General features: G+C 41.7%; 1 protein-coding gene across 2 annotated transcripts; it reads right to left on the reverse strand.

Moving 5' to 3' along the window:
* Positions 1 to 1,781: 1,781 nt before the first annotated feature.
* Positions 1,782 to 25,389, reverse strand: LOC142747989 (carboxypeptidase A1-like). Of its 2 annotated transcripts, XM_075855101.1 has the most exons (12): positions 25,175 to 25,389; positions 23,161 to 23,230; positions 21,704 to 21,785; positions 14,541 to 14,675; positions 11,317 to 11,415; positions 8,651 to 8,752; positions 7,221 to 7,319; positions 6,953 to 7,063; positions 6,092 to 6,182; positions 3,992 to 4,191; positions 3,204 to 3,288; positions 1,782 to 2,046 (listed from the first exon to the last, which is right to left on the reverse strand). In XM_075855101.1, the coding sequence occupies exons 1-12, from the start codon at positions 25,182 to 25,184 to the stop codon at positions 1,859 to 1,861; spliced, it is 1,272 nt and encodes a 423-aa protein (XP_075711216.1). In that variant the 5' UTR covers positions 25,185 to 25,389; the 3' UTR covers positions 1,782 to 1,858. The 2 variants fall into 2 exon arrangements, with proteins under 2 accessions (XP_075711216.1, XP_075711217.1); XM_075855102.1 differs by lacking the exon at positions 23,161 to 23,230.

The following is a 25,389-nucleotide window of genomic DNA, read 5'->3' on the forward strand; positions in this document are numbered from 1 at the left end:
CTCTGCCTACCATCCCGAGTCCAATGGTCAAGTCGAGAGAATAAATCAGATTATGGAGAACTATCTACGACACTTTATCTCCAGGCAGCATGATGACTGGGTGCAGCTGCTTCCTTGAGCTGAGTTCTCCTACAACAACCACACTAGTGAGTCCACCGCTAAGAGTCCATTCTTCATTGTCTATAGGCAACACCCTCGAATACCTCTCCCTGTTTCCACTACATCCCAGGTGCCTGCAGCTGACTCTGCATTCAGGGACTTTCTAAAAATCTGGCAGCAGACCCGATGTTCTATTCTGCTGGTGGTCGACCGCATGAAAAGAAAGGTAGAAACAAGAAGACGAGAGCCTCCCCTGTTTCAGGTACTAAGGTCTGGCTGTCCTCTAGGAATATCCGGCTGAGGATACCATCGTACAAGTTTGCTCCCAGGTTCCTTGGACCCTTTGAGATTTTGCAACAAATCAACCCTGTCTCCTACAAGCTTCGGCTGCCTCCTACTCTCAAGATCCCCAACTCCTTCCATGTCTCCCTGCTGAAGCCTGTGATCTTGAACCGCTACTCCAAGACTTTCACTCCTGCAGTGGCTCCCAGCGGTTCATCAGATACTTTTGAGGTTAAGGAGATCGTGAACACTAAAAAAGTAAGAGGAAGAACATTTTATATAGTGGATTGGAGGGGCTTTGGTCCGGAGGAGAGGTCCTGGGAGCAAGAAGAGAATCTCAATGCTCCTACCCTCATTAATAAGTTTCATTCTCGCTCTGGTCCCAAGAGGAGGGGGCGTAAGAGGGGGGATACTGTAACGTCCGTGGTCGCTGACCACGAACTCCTTCCATCCGGTCGACGCCCTTCTCTCCAGAGATGTCTGCACATGCGGCCGTCTTGTTCCACAGTGACCACCAGGGTGCGCTCGTGAGCTCAGTCCAGACAAGGAGCCAGGTCGCACACAGGTGGGAGATTGAGCTGATTGCACCCAGAGCACCCTGGACTATAAGAAGGGCTGTGCCCCTCCCTGCAATGCCTGAGACTTGTTGTTGTTGTTATCCTAGTCTGTCTATGCAAATGGTCTCCTAAGTGTTTTCCAGTTCCCAGTGTTTCCCGTTCCTGCTACCTGTAACCTGTATCTCACGCTATCCTGGTCAAGTGCCGTGTTGAGCTGAAGTCATGCTGTGCTGTGTTCCACGACTGGCGCCTGCGCCTGCTGCCTAGTCCCAGCCGAGCCTGTCTTGCTACTGTCTGAGCTACCACAGGTACACTATACAAACTATAGACTGTGACCTGTGTCCTGTTGGTCAGCTGCCATACCGTCAAGGCAGTACGGCCCAGTGGGTCCACATACCCAACGTGACATTATGTCTGTACAGTGACATTACTATATGCATTATCTAACTACTTTAAAGTGACTATGTACATTATCCTTGTAGTGCGAACATCACTATGTGCTTTATCCTACTATTGTGACATTACTTTTTGCATGATTCATAAGCTAAAGCTTTACTGTGTGCATCATCTTTGTGCTGCCCATACGGAAGACAAGCCGCTCTAACTATGTAAACAATGAAAGGGATGTGGCACCAGAGGTCAGACCCCACCGATCTTGCCTATCCTGTGGAATGGAATCTATTAATTATTGTAGACTCTTGCTGTCACAATATTGTTTTCACAACACTCGTAGATCTTACAGAGGAAAAGAACATATTTAGAAAAATGGTATATCTATTGTAATGAAGATGTCAATGACAAACTAACCCATTTCTTGGTTATAGAAATAATAAGTGCCCATGATAAACCAAAATGTGCTTTATTGTTTAGAAAAGGTGTCATTTTGTTAAACACTGTATTGTTTAGAGGCATATAGAGAGTTAATATGGGTGGTCCTTGACATGTTCCATAATTGTCATGAGTGCCAGCCATGTCTCTTCTGCCGTGGGTATAATCTGCTTAGCAGGAAGGATGAAGCCATATTTTCCTGTGTCTCTTAACTCAAAGGTGTAGGAATACTTGATGCCATTATTATAGGCCCAGTCGGTTGTTGTACCATCTGCTTGGTCTGAAGAAGAAAAAAAAAAAATCCTGAAAAACTCTAAAACATTTTTTTTGCATAGATTTAGAATTATGGGTCTCTAACAGTATGATAATATATCAAAATTATAAATTTGTTGCATTCAGCACTTATTTGCGCATTGTTATGTCACAGATACAGTATACATTCTTTTTTTAGTTAATAAAGCTTAAGAACGGGATAATAAAAAGTTCTGCAACTTTCTAATATATTTTGTTTCAATGACTCACCGTTTTTAAGATCTCTCATCACTATCAATGGATGAAAACATCCATGCTTACCAGTGGGCCCCTTACTTTCTATTAGGTCATCAAAGAGCACCCCACCCTCATGTCTCTCTAACAATTCATTATAATTTTGAGCCACTGTCAATAGTTCATAATATACATGCAATCCAATAGACAGTACAAAGCAGCTTTTAAGTTGGGAATGGGTGCCCCTACCTACTGGGCCCCTGTGCAGCTGCACAGGTTGCACCAATGGTATGTCCGCCCCTGATGCTTACATCTATCGGCTGAAAACTTGCAAACACCTCGTCTAATATCGCAGAAATTATTCTACAATTGTATCCAATCCTTTGTGAACTGAAAGCAGATCTGTCACTTCTTTATGCTGTCCTGTCTGCGGGCAGTATAAAGTAGTGACAGGCGTGCTAATTTCAGTATGCTATCACTTATTTAGTAATGTGAAGAAGTTGCTAAGTATGTCGATTTTATACTTACGGCACAAGGCCAGCGATGCAGCCGATGAATCCAAGTATATTAATATATTATACTAATTAATCAATTAATAATTTTTGATTGACACTTTTCTCCCTATGCACAGTATTATCGGTAAAATTAGCAGGTGGATGGTGGGGGGATGTGGGGGAAACGTGAATGCAGGACTCATCAGCTGAATCCCTCTCCACGCGCTGCAAGTATACGCCAGCATAAAGAAGTGACAGATCCGCTTGAACAGCCTGGACTATTGTCTGCTATATTTTACCTACACTGATACATTGTAGCAAATTATCAGAAAAGGACAAATATTTGTGTTGTTGATATATTTAGTGCTTTGAGGATATAAGTGCATCTACCTCTCTGCTTAAACATTGTTATTCCATACCCTAAATAAGACTATTATTCTTGCTGTATGTTACTTACAAATGGTGGCAATAGTGGTTCCATAAGTATATCGAGTTCCATACAAAGATGCCAAAGCCCTAGCCGTTTCTTTGGCCAACTCCATCTAAGAATGTAATTAAGTTTGTTAGATGAAAAAATAATATTCAATTTATAAACCACCAATTTTTCTATTTCCTTATTTGTCAGGATAGACAAGGCTCAAACACTTTGTGTGTGTATTAAGTTCTATATTTATTTTCTGTCCCTATTTTCCAAACACAGAATCTACAGAAACATAAGAAGAGTATCTAGGTACTCTTAAATGCACAAACCATACTGATAAGTTAAATGGTTTCCTATAAGATTGGCCCAAGTGTGAGATAAAAAGTTTGTAAACCAGCATTCGGGAATATGTTAAAACAACTGTACATAAGCTATAGGAAATAAACAGCAGATAGTGAGGACAGACGTTATAACTTGTGTGTATCATAATCAGCTAGACTTCAATAATGGCCTTTGACAGGTCCACCTTCATGTTGCCTCATGTACCAATTACCTGGTCAGCTATATTATATGAAGCTTGGAATGACATTGTCTATGCATGCATAATAGGTAATAGTAGATATTGATAGTAGAGCATCAAGATAAATCTTGATAAATGATAGACAATAATTAGAAGAATATTATTATGGGACTCTTGCCCCCCCCCCCCCCCAAAAAAAAAGTGGTATTGTTACCTGTATTTACTAATCAGTGTTCTGGAAGACTCTTTTTATGCTTTATTATTATTTTTTTAGGTCAACAAGCAATTTGATGTTCATTCTTACCAACTCCTCGTGGTCAGGTGTGAGATCATTAGTGTAGCCATAAGGAAAGAGAAGCATCTGTGAATAGCTGTGTATGGTAAGCATAGCCGTCACGTTGCCATGAGCCAAAATAAAATCAACAACAGAGTTAACTTCAGGCTCAGATTGAGCATGTGCTCCATGATATGTCTCATCACAAGGATTACTGCTGGAACCAGGGCCTGTAAAAACATAAAACCACATGTACAACCACGTTTCCTTATATACTGTAAGCACTATAAACTTGTCTGTTACAATCCTCTAAAAAATGGCACTAAATTATCTCATGAGAACAATCTGATCTTGGGGCTAGTGACCAGTGATTTGTTGTATTTTGCACATATTTTTCCAGGGCTTGGATTCTTACAGCTTTTCTCAGATTACTATCCACCTGAGATATGGGGCAGATTTATATTCCAATCTCACAGGAGTAAGATGTAACCAAGAGGTGCCTGCCTCTTAATAAATTTGGTGCATCTTTAGCTGTACGTGTGCTACAGAGTGACATCTACGCCAGTTTCTGACGTAAATTATAGTACATCTGTTAGGTCGTAGGTGGCCAGCCTCTGCCACTAAGCACTGCCCACTTTTTTAAAGTGCCGTGAGCATGTTACAGCTGACTCCCTTTTGATGGCGCAGGCTCAGCTTCTGTGCCTGTGCCATGCGAGTACTATACATGTACAGTACAGCAACATGCGTTAACAACTTGCCACCCATGCTGTATATATACAGCGCAAAGTGAGAAGAGGTTAAATGAGCTGCTTACCGCTAAAAAAAACGAATTCTCAAAGTAACTAACCCATGTGCAAAACTGCAATATTCATAGAGAAGTATTGTAGGGAAAACACATTATTGTCCTAAGTTGGTTGGATTGTTTGGGTGGTCCTTTAGCACCAGAAATTAGCAAATCAGGGAGTATATCAGGGAAGACAATCGACCATTAATTAAACATATAGTTAGATCATTTTCAAATGAAATTGTTAAGGATCTGCCAGGCTCAGCTTCTGTGTCTACGCCCATAGGTAATCAGTCTGCACCTGCTTCTATGTCTGTGAGACTGACTCCATCTTCCACCACTCAGGATGGCAGGCTTAGGAGTGGGAGAGCCTATCACAGCCTGGCCAGACGGAGCTAGCTCCCGCCCTCTGTCTATTTATACCTGCCTTTCCTGTTCCTCCTTGCTTGTGATTCTTCTCGTTTTGTTTCCTGGCCCTGCTGCAGCTTCTTGAACTATTTGACCCTGCTTCATATTGACCCTGGCTTACTGACTACTCTTCTGCTCTGCGTTTGGTACCTCGTACACTCCTGGTTTGACTCGGCTCGTTCACCACTCTGGTTGCTCACGGTGTTGCCGTGGGCAACTGCCCATTTTTCCGTGCTTCTGTGTACCCTTGTCTGTTTGTTTGTCGTGCACTTATTGAGCGTAGGGACCGTCACCCAGTTGTACCCCGTCGCCTAGGGCGGGTCGTTGCAAGTAGGCAGGGACTGAGTGGCGGGTAGATTAGGGCTCACTTGTCTGTTTCCCTACCCCCGTCATTACAGAAATTGTCAAAAAGCCATTTTAAAGAAGTCAGGCTTCGTTCACATGTGCGTTGGGGTCCCGTTCTGACATTCCGTCGGAGCTTTCCGTCAGAACGGGACCCTGAACAGACAGACAACAGAGACATATAGAACAAACCTAAAGCGCTCCAGGAATACTTGGAATTAATTTTCAAAATTATTTTATTTTATTCCAAACAGTATTTTTGGAAAAGCGATATCACTTTTCCAAAAATACTGTTTGGAATAAAATAAAATATTTTTGAAACTTAGTTCCAAGTATTCCTGGAGTGCTTTAGGTTTGTTCTATAGATCCATAGTGTGGGTTCCCAAACCCGAACCTATACAGCACCAACAAAGAGTCAATTTGGAGTGCATCCTCACATATTTTGTCATAGACAACAGAGACAAACGGAAACCATAGGCAGCGGATCATAAATGTCCCTCATGGGAAAATCCCTTTAAGTATGATGTAGGCTTGCCTGTATTCTAAATTTCCTTCACCTCACATGGAAATGTGAACCATATACTCAAGTATTGTACCTCCAAAACCTGCATTCCAATTCCTGTTGGGGTCTACACCAACACATGAAGAGCCCACATTGATAGACCTGGTCTTTCTCCACATACGATTCTAAAGAAACCATACTGTTAATCATTTAAATAAGCCATAAAAACACAAAAAGTATAATGCCTCATGCACATGACCGTTGTGCCACTCGGGCCGTTTTTGACAGCATCCGAGTGGCACCCGGTAGTCTTCACGGACCCATTCACTTTAGAGTGAACGGCGCACACACGGTCGTGTGCATGAGGCATAATAGTCTTCCTGCAAAATTGAACAATACAGATATTGTCAAGTCAGACTTGTAAGCACACATGTCCAAAAAGAAGTGAAAAAGGGCAGTACTGTGGAGGATTGGTGACTACAGACAAGTGCAGTGCAAGAAGTTAGGAATAGATTTTGTCCTCTTATACAGTGTCAAGTTGCCTGTTTACTATCATTTACTATTGTGTGAAGGTATTAATAGGTAGGTAGTTGCAAAATTGTATTTTCCTGCAGCGCTGTTACAATGCCTCAATGTGTCAGTAAGGTTCTATTCACATCACGTCTGAGCCGTCATTCAAACATATACGTCGGAAGTATGGCTCGACGTATATTTCTGACAGAAGGCTCTGACATATGCCACTGTACAGGTATTCCATGTTAAAGAAACATATACCGTGCAGTATATGATGTTAAAGAAACGTATACAGCAACAACAAAAATGGCATACTGACATATACAAGTCTGATTGAATCCAAAAGGATGCGTTTGGCGTATATGCCAGGATCTTTTTCTGGGATATATGCCAAATGTAGGGCTGAAACACAGTGTGAACAGTTTACAAGTGACAATCTTACCGTACTATGGGTGTATGCATAACCATCAGGGTTGGTAACAATCTCCAGAAATATATCCATGTTCTTTAGAATATCAGTAAGTGATAAGTCAACACCATAGCTGCTTGCAATCTATAAATACCATAGGAATGTGCATAAATATAAGGTATATTATTGTATATGATATACAATATTCTATCCGAACATTTCTATTGAAAATATATGTGACGTAGATGGATAACAGTAGTTATGTATTACTAAAGTAAACATGTTAGTTCTTGGTAACGACCTTTTTAGCCGTCCAAACACCAGTGGCCTGGGTAATCCACTCTCGAGAATGAATTCCAGTGTCGATCCATATGGCTGGTTTGTTTCCACCAGTACTAAACTAGAACAGATAAAAAATAATGTGTGAAAAGTATGTGGAAATCTATACAGATGTTATCTTACTGTTGCACACCTTTAAAGGTACAGAATACACAAAACTATTATTTATTTTTTTTTTAAATCCATCAATTCCTCTTTTATTATGCTCTTCTCCCTTCATCATATTTTGTTTTATATTGCAATTATGACTAGAAGAAATATATAAAGAATTCTTCTATATGTGTCCCAGGAGATCAGCTATTATTCCATACTTTTCACAATCCTGCGTGTGGCTATAAGGCAACTGGCTGTAGAAGAAGTCTCCCCCACTGTTATGTCTGCAATTGGAGACCATGAACACTAAAGGCCTTTTTACATGGGCAAATGATCGGACGAATGAACACTTGTACAAACACTGATCCCTGATCATTGCCCTGTGTAAACAGGGCAGCAGTCAGCTGACGAACGAGCAAATGCCCGTTCATCGCCTGATCGCATCTTTTATGCAGGCAAGCAAACGGTCGCTTGCCTACAAGATGCAAAATGTATGGAGACGAACGATCATATTAAGGATCGGTTATCCTAAGGGTATGTTCACACGGACTATTTTCGTCCGCTTTTCGGGCCGTAAACGGCCGAAAAACGGCCGAAAAATCAGAAGCAGAACGCCTCCAAACATCTGCCCATTGACTTCAATGGGAAAAACTGCGTTCTGTTCCGACAGGCCATTATTTTACGGCTGCGTAATAAAACGGCCGCGAAAAAGAAGTGCAGGTCACTTCTTGGGACGTTTTGGAGTCGTTTTTCATAGACTCTATAGAAAAACAGCTCCAAAAACGGCCGTAAAAAATGCAGCGAAAATTGCGAGTTGCTCAAAAAACGTCTGAAAATCAGGAGCTGTTTTCCCTTGAAAACAGCTCCGTATTTTCAAACGTTTTTGAGTTTGCGCGTGAACATACCCTAATACTTGCGATCATGTGAAAGGAGCAAACAAGCGCCGATCAACAAGAAGTATTGAAAAAAATGGCCTGAAGCCCCTTAGCTAAGCTCTGATACCTTCCAACTGCCAGCCGAAAATGGAAGCGTTCAGGAGGAATCTAACGCCTGTGTTATTATTAATTTCTACATTTAGTGTTACCATTTCTCAGTAAAAATGATCTACCCAAATATGCAGTGCAAAATGCAAATCATAAACCCTCACTGAAAAAGATATAGAAAGGTAAAGTATTTCAACTTAAACAGGACTTTTCCCACCCACTGTAGACAGCCATTTTGGAGGCAGTGGTAAACTGCCCAGTCACACAGATACATAAATATACAAATATACCAGCAGTTCCTTGCGCTCATCTTTACCTTCAAAGCATATATTGGACGACCTTCATAACTCTGACCAATATCAATCTTGCTGACCAGTTTTGGATATTCCATCACCAAACTGTCAATCCAGCTGTAAATCTGGAGAAGAAAAAAAAAGGAAATAGATTCCAGTAAATGTATGATTTTCAATGCTAGTAATACTTATAGATAGGTACATGGTTGAAGTTTCCATGGGATTTATACAATAATTATTTTAATTTAAAACATTAATATGCTCAAATTTTCAGTTTACCCTCTTCAGGGCCAGATCAAGGACTGTGGAGTCTCCCGGGCAAACATGGGTGGTAATCCTTTGCCAGAACAACGTAAGGTAATATTAGTGTAATACAACCCCCGAAAAAGTTCCACATAGTGCCTAAATAATAACACCAAACCATGCTAAAGAACAGCACAATAACTTGCCCTCATAATAGCTCCATATTAAAAGTGCCATGAATTACACGTACAACAGTGCCATAGGGCGGCAAAGCGCTATATAGTGTCCAAATAGTAATGCTGTAAAGTTCCTAAATCAATTTCTTAATATGAGCACAATAAAGTTAGACCATGGTGACTGCAGGGGTTTTCCATGCTATAATCCAGCTCTTGTATGTTGAAATTACATAAGGTTAGTGCAGAGAGGACATTTTTAGGGTGTAGCTTGCAAATAATAAAACCTTCCAATTTCAGAATTCCGCTTAAGAATATGATCTTTTACAGGAGTAGACTTGACGTATGAGCCTTATGATTACTTCCTTGACAATTTTCATATTTGTTGATGGCCTACCGTCTACTTACCTGTCTTTGTATTTACGATGACATCATAGAAATCTGAATAATTTGATATCAACCTCAGCCTCTGAATGCTTATGTGAACACAGCCTAAATAGACATTTATAAATCTTTTCAATGAAAATATTCCAGGAAAACATTCAAACCTATAGCTATTCACCATGTTGAAGTTTAGCTATTTCTTTCCCATATTGTTTTCCTTTCGAATTTAATTGCCGATCTTATACAGATGTATACGCTTTGGGGAGATATACTTCACTGGAACTATGGCAACTCAAAAATAATTGGAAACAAATGGATGTTTGTTTAGTATACAGTGTATTCAGAGTATGTTCACACGTGGCAGATTTCTTGACAAAATTTCTGTTATAAACATCTGAATGAAATTGGCACAAATCCACGCACATGATGCTGAGACAACCACAATCACATGTATGGAACAGATTTCCAGACTGGTTGTTTCTACAACGTGCATGGATTTTTACAAACCTCATTCAGAGGTATGGAACAAAAAATTCTGCCACAAATCTGTCACATGTAACATACCCTAAGGCCACATGCAGACGTGGCGGAATTGCTGCAGTCCGCAGTGGAATTCTGCAGCAGCCATTTTTTAGATTTGTTTCTATTCATTGTTAGGAAACTTAGTTCAGACGTTGCAGAAAATAACTGCGCGGAAATTAGGCCGCAGTGCAGAATTTTCCCTCCACAGCATGCTCATTATATTGCGGAGAAGAAGCGGAATTTGCAAAAACTGAAATCTGTGGCAAGTCCGCTGTGATATCTGCAACGTCTGAATTACCTGTCAAATATGCAAATGTTGCTGTAGATTCGTTGCGTAATTGCCCCGAATCTGCACCAACATTCTGGGAAAAATTCTGCCACGTGTGAACGTGTCCTAACACTGCAGACTAGTTATAAAAATACCCTTTGATTTGATCATGTTCATTTCTACAACATAAAGAATGTGTGTTTGCAAGAACTAGGGGACAGATGGAAAACAGTTATATATATATATGCTTATTTGTACAAACCCAGCTGATACTTAGCAGGTAAGTCTATAAAAGGCAACAATGGACAATGTACAGGAAAAAAATCTAACCTGCCAGATCCAAATTTTCCCAGGCACATGTTGGCTTTAGGATTTGGGAGCATATCTTTGTGTCAGAATTTCACCAGATTGTCACCTTAACCTGAAGCTTCATACAACTTAACTCTATAACTATAGTCACCTTTAGTCTTTATGTCATGCCCACAGCCGCGGGCCATCAGGCTCACTCCTGAAGCCCGCAGCCATAGATCTGCGAGCGCTGGCCCCAGTCTCCTCAGGAGACGCCAGCGCTCACTTCCACTCACCTCAGCCGGGTCCCGTAGGGTGCACGCGCACACTCGTGTCTTCAAGGGGCAGCGCGCGCACCGGACTTTCTGTTTAATTGGCCCATAGCACAATAAGAAGGGCTCAGCCCCTTCCTCCCATGCCTGAGCGTTGTTGTCGTACCCTAAGTTTGTCTATGCAAATGGTCTCCTAGTGTTTCCCAGTTCCCAGTGTTCCCTGCTCCTGTATCCTGTATCCCGTGCTATCCTGGTCAGGTGCTGTGCTGAGCTTAAGTCGTGCTGTGCTGTGTACCATGCCTGTCCTGCTACACCACACCTGACCTCTACCTGCTGCCTAGTCCCAGCTGAGCCTGCCTTGCTACTGTCCGAGCTGCCATGGGTACCCTATACGAACTATAGACTGTAACCTGCGCCCTGTTGGCCAGCTGCCATACTGCCAATGCGGTACGGCCCAGTGGGTCCACGAACCCAACGTGACACTTTAACACTGGCATTACACATGAATTAGAATTCATAAGAATGAGATGTGTATTAACCTCTTCTATTGTGTGATAGGTGGAATAACTAAAGCTATTAGTACTTCTCTGACGGAACTTTTCAGATTGTATTTCCTGCTGCTCCTGGTCCAGTAATTCCTAAGAAGAAAAAGAAAATATAGGTAAATGATAATATAACAGCAAAATATGGAAAAGACTCAAGCAACTGAACCAGGCCAAGATATACTCTAAGTATACTCCTATATACACTCTATGGGCAAAAGTATGTGGCCACACCCATTGCAAACAGGTGCATAAAATCAAGCACAGCCATGCAATCTCCAAAGACATACATTGCTTGTATCTGATAGATCTGCCCAGTTCACTGTAAGGCCCGATTTACACGAGCGTGTGCGTTTTGCGCACGCAAAAAACGCTGCGTTTTGCGTGCGCAAAAGGCACTTAACAGCTGCGTGTGTCATCAGTGTATGAAGGCGCGGCTGCGTGCTTTTCGCGCATCCGCCATCATTTTGACACTCCGTTTGGATGTTTGTAAACAGAAAAGCACGTGGTGCTTTTCTGTTTACATTCAGAGTTTGACAGCTGTTGCGCGAACCTTGCAGTTCGCACGGAAGTGCTTCCGTGCGACCTGCGTGGTTTTCACGCACCCATTGACTTCAATGGGTGCGTGATGCGCGAACAGCGCACAAAGAAAGGACATGTTGTGAGTTTTACGCAGCGTGCTCGCGCTGCGCAAAATTCACGCACTGTCTGCATTGCCCCATAGCCTAATATAGGTGCGTACGACACGCGTGAAAAGCACGCGCGTCGCACGCGCGTATATTACGCTCGTGTAAATGATGCCTAAGTGTGATATAATTGTGAAGTGGAAGCATCTAAGAGTAACAAAAGCTTGAAGCGGTATACCACACAAACTCAGAGAGCAGGGCTGAAGAGTGCTGGAGTGCTTTGGTGCGTAAAAATCACCAATTCTCTGTTTCATCACTTACTACAGAGCTCTAAACTACCTCTGGAAGTGACATCAGCTGCTTAATGAGTGTCTACGGTCCAGCAGCTGCACACAAGCCTGAGATCACCAAGAACAATGCCAATGCGTCGGCTGGAGTGGTGTAAAGCAAGCCGCCACTGGCAGTCTGATGGAAGAATCTGGATTTGGCAGATGACAGTAGAACGCTACCTACTGTGAAATTTTGGGGAGGAGGGATAAGGGCAAAGCCCCACGTGGCGGAATTGCTCTGGAATTCCGCTGCGGACACTCCGCAGCGTTAATCCGCAGCGGACCCGTTTCTCCATTGCCTTCCACTGCTTTTTAGTAGTGTTCGTTTAGACGATGCAGAAAATTCCGCTGCGGAGCATAGGCTGCGGTGCGGAATTTGGTGTCCGCAGCATACAATGGATGTTGCGGACCTGTGGCGGACTGGTTGCGGACTCATTGCGGAAGTTCTCCATTGACTTCAATGGAGATTCTAAATTCCGCAATGAAGTCCGCAGATGTTATGTGTGCTGTGGAGCGTATTGGTTTTTTAACATGACATTTCTTCATTCTGGCTGGACCTATGTATTTCTAGGTCTACAGCCAGACTTAGGAAGTCAATGGGGCTCCCATAATTACGGGTGACTATGTGTGTGCACCCGTAATTACGGGAGCGTTGCTAGGCGACATCAGTAAATAGTCACTGTCCAGGGTGCTGAAAGAGTTAAGCGATCGGCAGTAACTGTTTCTGCACACTGGACAGTGACTACCGATCACAATATACAGCAACCTGTAAAAAAAATAGAAGTTCATACTTACCGAGAACTCCCTTCTTCTTTATCCAGTCCGGCTTCCCAGGATGATGTTTCAGTCTAAGTGACGGCTGCAGCCAATCACAGGCTGCAGCGGTCACATAGACTGCCGCGTCATCCAGGGAGGTCGGGCTGGATGCCGAAAGAGGGACGCGTCACCAAGACAATGGCCGGTAAGTATGAAATTCTTTTACTTTCACTAGGGAAAGTGCTGTCCCTTCTCTCTATCCTGCACTGATAGAGAGAAGGGAAGTACTTTCACCTCAATACGCAACGGCTAGTCCGCATCAATTTACTGCACATTTTGGGCAGATCCGCCACAGAATCTGCAACGCAGATTCTGTGCGGGATTGATGCGGACAGTTGCGGAAGAAATACGCCACGTGGGGCCATGCCCTAATGGTCTTGGGCAGATTTTCAGGGGTTAGCCTTGGTCCCATATTTCCAGTCAAGGGAAATCTTAATGCTTCAGCATACAAAGACATTTTGGACAATTGTATGCTTCAAGCTTTGTGGGAAGACCCTTTTCTGTCCTAGCATGACTGTGCCCCAGTGCACAAAGCAAAGTCCATAATGGCATGGTGTGATAAGTTCAGTGTGTTGGAAATCTAGTGGCCTGCACAGAGCCCTGGCCTAAACCCCGTCGAACATAATTGGGATGGATTAGAACACCGATTGCAAGCCAAACCATGTCCAACATCAGTGTCTGACCTCATAAATGTTCTTTTAAATGAATGGGCAAAAATACCCAGATACTTCAAAATCTTGTTGAAAGCCGTCCCAGAAGAGTGGTAGCTGTTATATCTGCAAAAAGGGGCCCAACTCCATACTAACATCCATAGTTTTGGAATGGGATTTCCAACATGCTCATATACTGTAGGTGTGATAGTCAGGTGTCCGCATGCTTCTGGTCACTTTATATTTAAATGATAACATTATAACATACATCTCCTATTTCTGCCAATTGTGCCCTCGCCTAAACAACCAATTCATGCAGGAGTAGAAAATTTAGGAGTGAAGTGTGACAACGCAGCGCAATGATGTCCGGACAACCAATATCTGCAGTAAAGTATGGTGTTTGTATCTGCTGGGACCCTGTGATGTGCATTTAGCACAGAATATACAATGTTGTGTTATATCAGTCTTGTATATTCAGAATAATAATAATAATAATAATAATAATAATAAAAAAAATGAGGCTACAATAACTATTTGTGCCAAATTTCAGATTTACGATTTCGGATTGCTTTCCCAAGCTGCAATTTCAATCTGTTGTTTATAAGGTTTAATTTTTACTTATATATTTTCTTGCTGTGTATGAACAGAATAATGCTCATTATAAAAAGCAAATAGTCTATACCAAGGATACAGGCACCATCTAAAAACTTCAGTTTTGTGTTTCTTTACTGCAAACATACAAGTGTTCACGGGATAGCCACCAATAAACAATTGCGTGATTTTATAGATTTTAAAGGTACCTGAACATCTTCTATCATGATGGAATAATCGATGCTGTTAGATTCCAGAAACACCTTTACTTGCTGTAAAATGGCATTAGGAATTCTCATATCCACAGGTAGATTTGTCCTTGAAGGACTGCGCCAATAATCAATCTGAAAATAAGTTATTTTACGTTAATATCATTAAACCTGCGGGGCTGCCATATGAGAGACACATACATTCTCATACGTATCACAGTGTGTATGCCCTATGGAAACTGCAAAGTATTGGACTAATATACTAACATATACGTAGTCTCTAGGAAGAGGAGTAATGCTCTGAACTCCTCTGTAAGAATTTATCAGAAAAATCTGCATGCAGCATTTTCCTTCTGCCACATTATTAGAGGTGCAATCCTGCGGATCTAGTTTTCTGCAGTACAATAGACCTGTCATTCAGCACATATAGCAATAATTAAATGGCCCCCTCCATTTAAGCATATAAGCAATAGGCCACAATAAGAAAGAAACATTAGAATTACATTTTCATAGCTGAAGGCGACTGACGAGGTAAAGTATAACAACCACTACAATTGATTTCTATGATATCTGCAGAATAAATGATTTGGAGCATTTTGTAATATAATTAATATGGCTACTGTGCACCTAAATGCCTTAAGATCTGACATATTTCACTTTATGTGGTAATAACTTCAGAATACTTATACCTATCCAAGCGATTCTGAAATTGTTTTCTCGTGGGACATTGGGCTTTATGTTAGTGGTAAAATTTGGTCGATATATTCAGTGTTTGTGCAAAATTTTGAGAAAATGTGAAAAAAATAGAATTTTTCTGAATTCAAATGCATCTGCTTGTAAGACAGAGGGTTATACCACCCAAAATAGTTACTAGTTCACATTTCCCATATGTCTACTTTATGTTGCCATCATTTTTAGAACATTCTTTTATTTTTCTAGGATGTTACAAGGTTTAGAACATAAGCAGCAATTTCTCATATTTTGAAGAAAATTTCAAAAGCCTCTTTTTTAGGTACCAGTTCATTTCTGAAGTGGCTTTGAGGGGCCTATATATTAGAAACCCCCATAAAATACCCGATTTTAGAAACTAGACCCCTCAAAGTATTCAAACAGCATGAAGAAAGTTTATTAAACCTTTAGGTGTTTCACAGGAATTGAAAGCAAAGTAGAGGTGAAATTTACAAATTAAATTTTTTGTCAGAAAATCCTTTTTATTCCATTTTTTTCTGTAAAACAGAAGGGTTTACCAGAAAAAGGCAACTCAATATTTATTGCCAAGATTCTTCAGCTTTTAGAAATATCCCACATGTGGCCCTAGTGGCCCTAATGGACTGAAGCACCGGCCTCTGAAGCAAAGGAGCACCTAGAGGATTTTGAGGCCTCCTTTTTATTAGGCACCATGTCCGGTTTGAAGAGGTCGTGTGGTGCCAAAACAGTGGAAACCCCCCCAAAATGACCCTATTTGGCAAACTAAACCCCTCAAGGAACTTATCGAGGGGTATGGTAGGCATTTAGATACCACAGGTTTTTTGCTGCAATTTATGGAATTAGGCTGTGCAAGTGAAAATCAAATTTTCCAATAAAAGGTACACGTTTTTAATTTCAACAAGGAATAAAAGAGAAAAAGCACACAAACATTTGTAAAGCAATTTCTCTCGATTACGGCAATACCCCACATGTGGCCATAAACTGCTGGTTGGACAAACAACAGAGCTCAGAAAGGCAGGAGCGCTATTTGATGTGTAGATTTTGCTGGATTCGTTTCTGGGCGCCATGTTACATTTGCAGAGCTTCTGAGGTACCAGTACAGGGGTAACCCCTTAAAAGTGACCCCCATTTTGGAAACTAGACCCCTTGAGGAATTCATTATAGTTTTCATGGGGTGCATGCGACTTTTTGATTGGTTTTATTCTATTATTTATGAGGCATAGTGACTAAAAAACAGCAATTCTACTATTGTTTTTTATAAAAAAAAATTTACAGCGTTCACTGTGCGCTATAAATGACTTATTCACTTTATTCTGCGGGGCGATACAATTACGGCAATACATTATGTTTATAGTTTTTTTTATGTCTTATGGCGTTTGCACAATAAAATACTTTTTGTAAAAAATCATTTACTTTTTGTGTTGCCTTATTCTAAGAGCCATAACTTTTTTATTTTTCCATCAAGAAAGCCGTGTTATGACTTACTTTTTTGCTTAACGAACTGTAGTTTCAATCAGTATCATTTTTATGTACATGTGACTTTTTGATCTCTTTTTATTCCATTTTTTGGGAGATGAAGTGAAAATTGTGATTCTGGTACGGTTTATTATTATTTTCTTTTATGGTGTTCCCCGCGCGGGATAAATAATGAAATACTTTTGTAGTTCAGGCCGTTACGGACGCGGCGATACCAATTATGTATAGTTTGTTTGTTTAGTTATTTATTTATTTTAATAATAAACGACTAATAAGTGAAAAAGGGGGATTTTTACTTTTATGACTTTTTTATTTTTACACAACTTTTTTTTTTACTTTTTTACTTTGTCCCACTAGGGAACATGAGGGCAGGAGGCCCTGATCACAATTCTAATACATGTGTAGTGCAGTGTATTAGAGCTGTCAGCTACTCGCTGACAGCAAGCATAGTGGGTCCTGACTCTGTCAGGACCCACTATGCTTCCGTAGATGGCATAGCCAGAGTCCATTGTTAGGACTGTGTTTGCTATAGTAGCCATCGCCGCCCGCTATCATGTAGCGGGCCGTCGATGGCGGTTTAGCCCCTACGAAGCCGCGATCGCTATTGAAAGCGGCTTCTGAGGGGTTAATCGGCGGGGACCACCGCGATCGGTCCCTGCACACTGAGCTGTGATAGCCTGCTGTCAGAAACAGCAGCTATTACAGCTCATGAACGCGCCCGGCTTGAACAGTGCAGTGTTTCATCCATGACATACTATTATGTCATGGAGCGCGAACGATGCAGTTATCATGACATAATAGTATGTCCTGGAGCATTAACGGGTTAATACAGAGCATTGTCCCTTTGTTGCCCCACACAACTTTTAAAAACTTTGGATGTCTGTTCCAACTATTAGGAGACCAATATGTATATAGTTCTATACAGCTACTATTGACTTAAAGAGCACCAGTCACCTGCACACAAAAATGCAGTTGACATCTCAGATAGATTGCAGGCACCCAACAGATTCTAATGCTTTTTATTTTTTTCTTCTAGCCCCCACCGTTCCTGAGATATCGGGACCGTTAATTATGGTGATCGATATGAGAAAGGAGGCTTTTCACTGTAAGGTGGGCAGTTACCCACTTATCAAGTGACAGGTGTTACCCGCCCACTTGACAGTCAAAGGCCTTATTTGCATATCGGACACCAGAAATAAAGGCACCGATATCTAAGCAATGGTGGGGGCTAGAAGAAAAAAATAAAAAGTGGCAGAATCTGTGAGGCGCCTGCATGCTAACTAAGATGTGAGCTGCAGTTTTTTTGGCAGGTGATAGGTTCTCCTTAAAGGGAATGTGTCGCAAATTAAACCTTTTTTTTTAAGTGTCGTTACTTATTTCTATTAGATTTTTTAAGTTTTTTGCTGTATTTTTTTTTTTTTCCGTATGGTGGAAAGTATTAAAAATTAAATAATAATTTGACATGTTTTCCAATGTTGGCCACCAGGGGGAGCAAGGTGAATAAGGCAAAGCAACCTGACTCACAGCTGCTGTAAATGTGGGAGGGAACCTCACCCCCCCCTCTCACAAGCCAGGTAAAGGTGTCTTCAAATTGCTAAGCAGTGTCCGGCAGCCATATTGGGTGTGATTCTGCAGCTGGAAGAAGTTCTAAAACACACCAAAAGGCTAAGTGTATGTTCACACGCTTACTAAACAAAGGGAAAACCGCTCCTGATTTTCAGCCATTTTTTAATCAAACTCGCGTTTTTTAACGGCCGTTTTTGGAGCTGTTTTTCTATAAAGTCAATGAAAAACGGCTCCAAAAACGTCCCAAGAAGTGATGTGCACTTCATTTTGGTCGGGCGTCTTTTTACGTGCCGTTTTTGGAAAACTACCACGTAGAAAACGCCCTGTCGGAACAGAACACCGTATTTCCCATTGAAACCAATGGGCAGATGCTTGTAGGCGTTCTGCTTCCGATTTTTCAGCTAAAAACATTGTGTGTGAACATACCCCTAGGGTATGTGCACACGCTAACTGCATTTACGTCTGAAATGACGGAGCTGTTTTCAGGAGAAAACAGCTCCGTCATTTCAGACGTAATTGCTCGTACTCGCGTTTTGCGAGGCGTCAATTACGGCCGTAATTTGGAGCTGTTCTTCATTGAATTCAATGAAAAACGGCTCAAATTACATCCCAAGAAGTGTCCTGCACTTCTTTGCCGAGGCTGTTATTTTACGCGCCGTCTTTTGACAGCGACGCGTAAAATTACAGGTCGTCGGCACAGTACGTCGGCAAACCCATTCAAATGAATGGGCAGATGTTTGCCGACGTATTGGAGCCGTCTTTTCAGGCGTAAATCGAGGCGTAAAACGCCTCATTTACGCCTGAAAATAGGTCGTGTGAACCCAGCCTTAGAATGATGAAAGTGAAGTGAATGACTTTTCAGTTGACCGGTTCACACGCCGTGTATTTGACATGTTTTTTTTTTGTTGTACATTTTACGTGCAAAAAAACACATAAAAAACGCTTGATTACACTTGATTTTGCGTGTTTGGGGGATTTGTGTGTGTGTGTGTGTGGGGGGTGGGGTGCTCGCCGCTGATTCTTCAAAACAGCTGATAAGCAGCTATGAAGTATCAGCGGCGCCCGTGCACACTCCGCTCTGCCACACACACACGGGAAAAGTCTTAAAGGGGTCGTCCAGGAAAACATGGCGCCGCACCTGTCCTCAGGTCGTGTGTGGTATTACAGCTCTGTCCTATTCACTTCAATGGAGGTGAACTGCAATACCAGACACAACCTGAGGACAGGTGCGGCGCAGTGTCTCCAATCCGGACACCCCTTCTGTCCTGAGATGACCCGATGGGGGAGGCGGGTGTCAGAGCCACCCACCGCCATCACCGCAGACAGAACCATACAACTACGGCATGGGGGCAGGGCTTGTCCTGAGTGCACTGTCTCTTGTTATGGACAGATTTATAGTCACATGAACCCCATCTGATGAACCGGTAACCTAGGTCCGATCACATGACTGAGGGGGGTCACCAAAAAGCCTGTGCACCATCAGCCCGTCCATCCAGCCCTTTCCTGGTTATATCTGCGTCTGGGAAAGCTGGGTGACCACCATTACCCCTCCTACTGGAGTGTTTAGGGATGTGACTAATGAACCTCTCAGTCTCAGCACAACTAGAGAGATTTATCGTTCAGGGGTCTGGGAAAGCTGAGTGACCACCATTACTCCTACTGGAGTGTGTTTGGGGATGTGACTAATGAATCTCACACTCCAGTAGGAGGAGTAATGGTGGTCACCCAGCTTTCCCAGACCCCTGAACGGTAAATCTCTCTAGTTGTGCTGAGACTGTTTGGGAATGTGACTAATGAACCTCTCAGTCTCAGCACAACTAGAGAGATTTATTGTTCAGGGCTCTGGGAAAGCTGGGTGACCACCATTACCCCTCCTACTGGAGTGTGTTTTGGGATGTGACTAATGAACCTCTCACACTCCAGTAGGAGGGGTAATGGTGGTCATCCAGCTTTCCCAGACCCCTGAACGATAAATCTCTCTAATTGTGCTGAGACTGAGAGGTTCATTAGTCACATCCCCAAACAGTCTCAGCACAACTAGCGAGATTTACCGTTCAGGGCTTTCCCAGTACAGTTTCATTGTGTGTCCTTCACACAAGGGAGGGGGGGCCGTTTCGGGGGGGGGGGGCCCGTCGGGGGTCACGAGAGCAGGGGTCTGTGAGGTAGAGAGTGGGACATGCAGAGACACACATCTTACCTGCAGTGCAGCTGGTCTTCAAGATGGCGCCTGCTCTCTCCCTGCAAACAGCTGCTCTGCTCTGTGTGACTCTGACCTGCGTCTGCGCAGAACAGAGCCATAGAGCAAAGTCAATGGAACGGCTCCCGTTCATTGACTCCTATGCACTGTAGCTGCCGTATTCCATCTCTGTATGTGTCGTTAATCGACACATACAGAGATGAAAAACAAAATGGCAGCCCCCATAGTGAAGTAAAAGTTAGAAAAAAGAAAAAAGTAAAAAACAAACACACACATAAATAAAAGATTTTATAATAAAACACTAAATGCAAATTGATATCAAATTTTTTTTTTCCGTGACACCTTTCCTTTAAAGGAACAGATCAGCCCCCTAGTGGTGGATACAGGTAGCTGAGATTTTTACATATGAATGTGTGTAAGGGAAGAGGGGATTGGTTCTCTGCACAAAAATAAAGAAGCCCCCTAGCCTAATCAAGTTTATTGAGAAAATGCTACAAATCCTTTATGCTGCTGTTTCTTATGAAAAAAATACTAATGGTAGTTAAATATAATCATCATTATTATTTACAAGTTTTTTATGGCAAAAGTTAAAGAAGCACTCCACTTTTTTTTTAATTTCCAGCTCCATTTGTACATTGGTGTTTCAGTGGGATGCTGTGTGTAGAAATACTTAGTGATCCGTGCATCACATTGTTTTTGGGTCCAGCGCCGCTCACGTGATCACATTCTGACCTGTCTGGAATCGCTGCTTTTGAGAAAACTGGAAATCATGCACTCAATGCATTCCTATGGACCCTCGTTCTGGCTCCCATAGTAATGCATTGAGAGCCTAAGTTCCGATTTTCTCAAAAGCACAGCGATTCCAGACAGGTCAGAGGGAAGATCACATGAGCGGCGCTGGGCCTGAAAATGACCAGATGCATGGATCGGTAAGTATTTCTACACACAGCACCCCACTGAAACACCAATGTACAAATGGAGGGGCAAAAAAAAAAAAAGTGGAGTGCTTCTTTAATGTACGTGTGCATTTGAAAGCTTATTCATTCTATACGCTGACCGATATACAACAGGATTTGGAAAAATTGAGGAACATTGAACTGACATCTGCTGGTCATAATTATTATTACATCAGTTCGGAAAAAAACAGCATAGTTGACCCAGGTTTGGTATTTTGGTTAAAAGCCTATAATGCCTGTGATGAAGGTAGCAGTGGTACCTGTAAATGTTTCATGGTTTCCAATTCTCTTAATATATCCAACTGTGTATTGTCTTTGGCATGAGCACGTAGAACCTGATCTCTAAATCCATAGAAAATAAAAATGAGTTAAGAAGTGCGATGCTTCTCTGCCAGTAAAACTTCACGACATGAATTATATGTTGGATAATGACAAGCCTAGCAATAACATATACTAGTATTATAATATCATCTGAGGATCAGAAGATGTACAGTTTTGTCTCTGTATGTGCTAAAAGTACAAAACATAAGTCACATTTGGACAAAAAGACTCAATGCACTTGAACGTTTCGAGATGACATTGTATCAAAAATATAGAAAAATAACTTAACTACTTCTGACATTGCTCCTCATTTACAGTAGATGTCTCTTGAAAACTTGCAACAGTCTGTTCTGGTTGTTATCTATCTGCTAAGCCTATTGGCATCAATATAAACTGACTGATGCCAGTATGTGGGCCATGCTGCGAGTGTATACATAGTAGGTATATAGTCTGTATGTGATCCAGCTGGCAGAATAATTATTTTAAGATCTAAAAAAAAAAGCAGATGTACTAGTAAACCATCAAGATGCCAATATTGTATAAGTCACTATTATAATCATATTTCATATTGCACCCCAATAATAATTTTAAATGTTTGGAAAGTAACCATTTTCTAAAAATATGTAAAATGATTATTGGGGTGCAATATGAAATATGATTACAATAGTTCATGAGTTAGGGGTCATGCACACAAGCATATTACAGCTTTGTACAACCTCTGAAATGAACAGAGCTGTAATACAGCACCCATAGACTTCTATGAGCCTCTACTGTACCTCTGTGTGCCTTACATTTCATAAAGAGGCATACAGAGCTTTTTTCTGATTAGTTATGTATCCTACAGAAAATAAAATAGTGGCATGCTCCTTCCGATGCCGTTTTTTTTGCGGAATCAATAGTTTAGTCGACTACACTATTGATTCCGCCAACAAAAAACGTAAAACCTTACGGAACGGAGACAAATCAATGGTAATGCAAATGTAAAGCTATGGTTTCCATTTGGTTTCCGTTCATGGGTTCCCCTGATGGAAAGGTCTGACGGAACCCATGAACTGAGTCCTGACACAGATGTGAACGAAGCCTTACAGAATTATTTCCCCTAAGGACATTGCAGGGACTTTGTGTGCCTCCCTGTGTATTAGGACTTATAAGAACCAGAGAATAAAATGCATTAAAGTCTAGTAAGAACAGGTTTAGGCTGCAAATATATTTATCCTTATAGCGGTTGAAATTTGCAGTCATAATCTAGTAATATCCTAAATGCTGGAGAGCCTAGTGTTCATTTATCTGTAAGCGCACCCTAAAGGTATGCATGCAATAGGTCTATTCAATACTCATTTCAATTACATCTCAGATAATAAGATTATTATTTTTTTTAAATAAACAGTGTACTTACCCAACAAAAGTCTTTTGGCTGCATGCAGCCGCTAACAAAATAGTAAATACTATCAAGATCTTCATTTCTCCTATTATTTGGACAAATGGAAATAAGTTCAGGAGATTCTGGTGATTTATATTGCTCAGCGCGAGCGTATACCAAGGACCTTTTTATATCAAAAGCCATTAATTATGTTCTGGCATCAGCCATGCCACACATGATAGATATGCTCTTGTTCACAGAAGGCATCTGTACTTTTAGGCCAGGATCACACACAAAGTTTCAATGCAGTTTTCGGAGCCAAAGCCAAAAATAGATCCAAAAGGAAGGAAAGGTATAAAGAAAAGACTGATGTATCTCGTTCCTTTTGTGTCCACCCCTGTGTTTGGCTAAAAAAAAAAACTGCCACAAAAACTGCATCAAAACTGTGTGTGTGATCCTGGCCTTACACTTACTTGAATGATGCACTATAGAACCCTTTGCATATAGATCTAGATTTGAGGGGAGGCTACATTAGCCGATGACCACACTGTGATGGCGGTGTCATATTCCATAATTACAGCATTCTATGAATTATTTTTTCAAATGTATTTTAATTAATTATATTGTATTTTTCACATGCATTCTAAGCATTGCGGAAAATACATCTATCATTGGCAGCTTTGGAAAATAGATTAAGGGCTTATTTAGACGGACGGGATATACGTCCGTGCAATGCGCGTGATTTTCACGTTCGTCGCCCGGACCTATATTAGTCTATGGGGCCGTGCAGACATGTGTGTGATTTTTACGCTGGTGAAAAAGTCACGACATGTCCATTCTTTCGGCGTTTTTCGCGCATCACACACCCATTGAAGTCAATGGGTGCGTGAAAATCACGCATGTCACACGGAAGCACTTCCAAGCGACCAGCGTGATTCGCGCAACAGCTGTGAAAAGGATGAATGAAAACAGAAAATCACCACGTGCTTTTCTGTTTACAAACATCCAAACGGAGAGTCATAATGATGGCGGCTGAGCGAAAACCACGCAGCCGCGCATCATATGATGCTGCCACACGGAGCTGTCAAGTGCCTTTTGCGCAGGCAAAACGCTGCGTTTTTTGCGTGCGCAAAAGGCACACGCTTGTGTGAATTCAGCCTAAGAGTATGTTCCCACACACAGGATACACTTCGGAATTTCTGCAACGGAAAATCTGCAGCAGAATCTCCAAAGGAATCACTAAAAAATGCAATTACATATCTCCCAGAAATCTGCGTTTCCGCTGACAAAACAAATCTGTTGCGGAATTTATGCTCCTCATTGAAGTCCATGTGCCAAACACACAGCATCTCCGCACAGAACATGCAGCATAAATTGACATGCTGCGGAATTGAAAGTCGTACTGCAGACCACTTTCCGCATGGCTTTTCTGTGGTTTTTTTTTCCATAACGTGTGCCTGAGATTTGCTAAATCTCATTCCCTTTGCTGCTACTGTAAATGCTGTGGAATTTCCGCAAAGAATTCCGTTGTGGAAATTCTGCAGCGTTTATACTACGTGTGAACTTAGCCTATGGGGTTATTCAGACGAACAAGTATAAACTCGGATGTGGGGACCCGTGCAGGACCCAATTTCACGGATCCCTCATAGACTTGAGTCTTTTGAGGGACCCGTGAAAACTGACAAAAATAGGACATTTCCTATTTTTTCACGGGCCCTTTACGCCGTGTGAACAGCCCCATTGAAATACATGCAGTCTTGTGGCGGCCGTTAAAACAACGGCCGTCACATGGACAATATTTACGTATGTCTGAATAAAGTCTAAAGGGTATATACACATTTGCAACCTATCAAAAGTATGTTAGCTAGAAATAGGTGACAGATGGATGGGAGTATGATTGTAAGAACAGACTACACAGGGTTTGTTTGTAGTATGTAATCACGGAGACATATAGGTCTGCATAGGTGCTGTGGACCCACAAAAATTGAATAATTGTAACCAAGACTATTTGCAAAGTTGCCTAATTTTTAAAATGGTTTAAAGAACTTACTGTGCCACATTCCAGTGATGTCTGCATGTCCCAACCGCCACACTGATCTTTGTAGTGGGGCCAGCTAAGTTTATGCCCTACGTTTAGCTTTTGCGTTGCCAAAGCTCCCACTTAGACAACAAATAAGAAAATAAAGCGCCGTATCTTAGACCACTTTTACACAGCAGTATTTTGGTCAGCATTTTGCATCAGTACTTGGAAACCGAAACTGGGAG

Source organism: Rhinoderma darwinii, chromosome 3 (assembly GCF_050947455.1).
Source record: "Rhinoderma darwinii isolate aRhiDar2 chromosome 3, aRhiDar2.hap1, whole genome shotgun sequence".
NCBI lineage: Eukaryota > Metazoa > Chordata > Amphibia > Anura > Rhinodermatidae > Rhinoderma > Rhinoderma darwinii.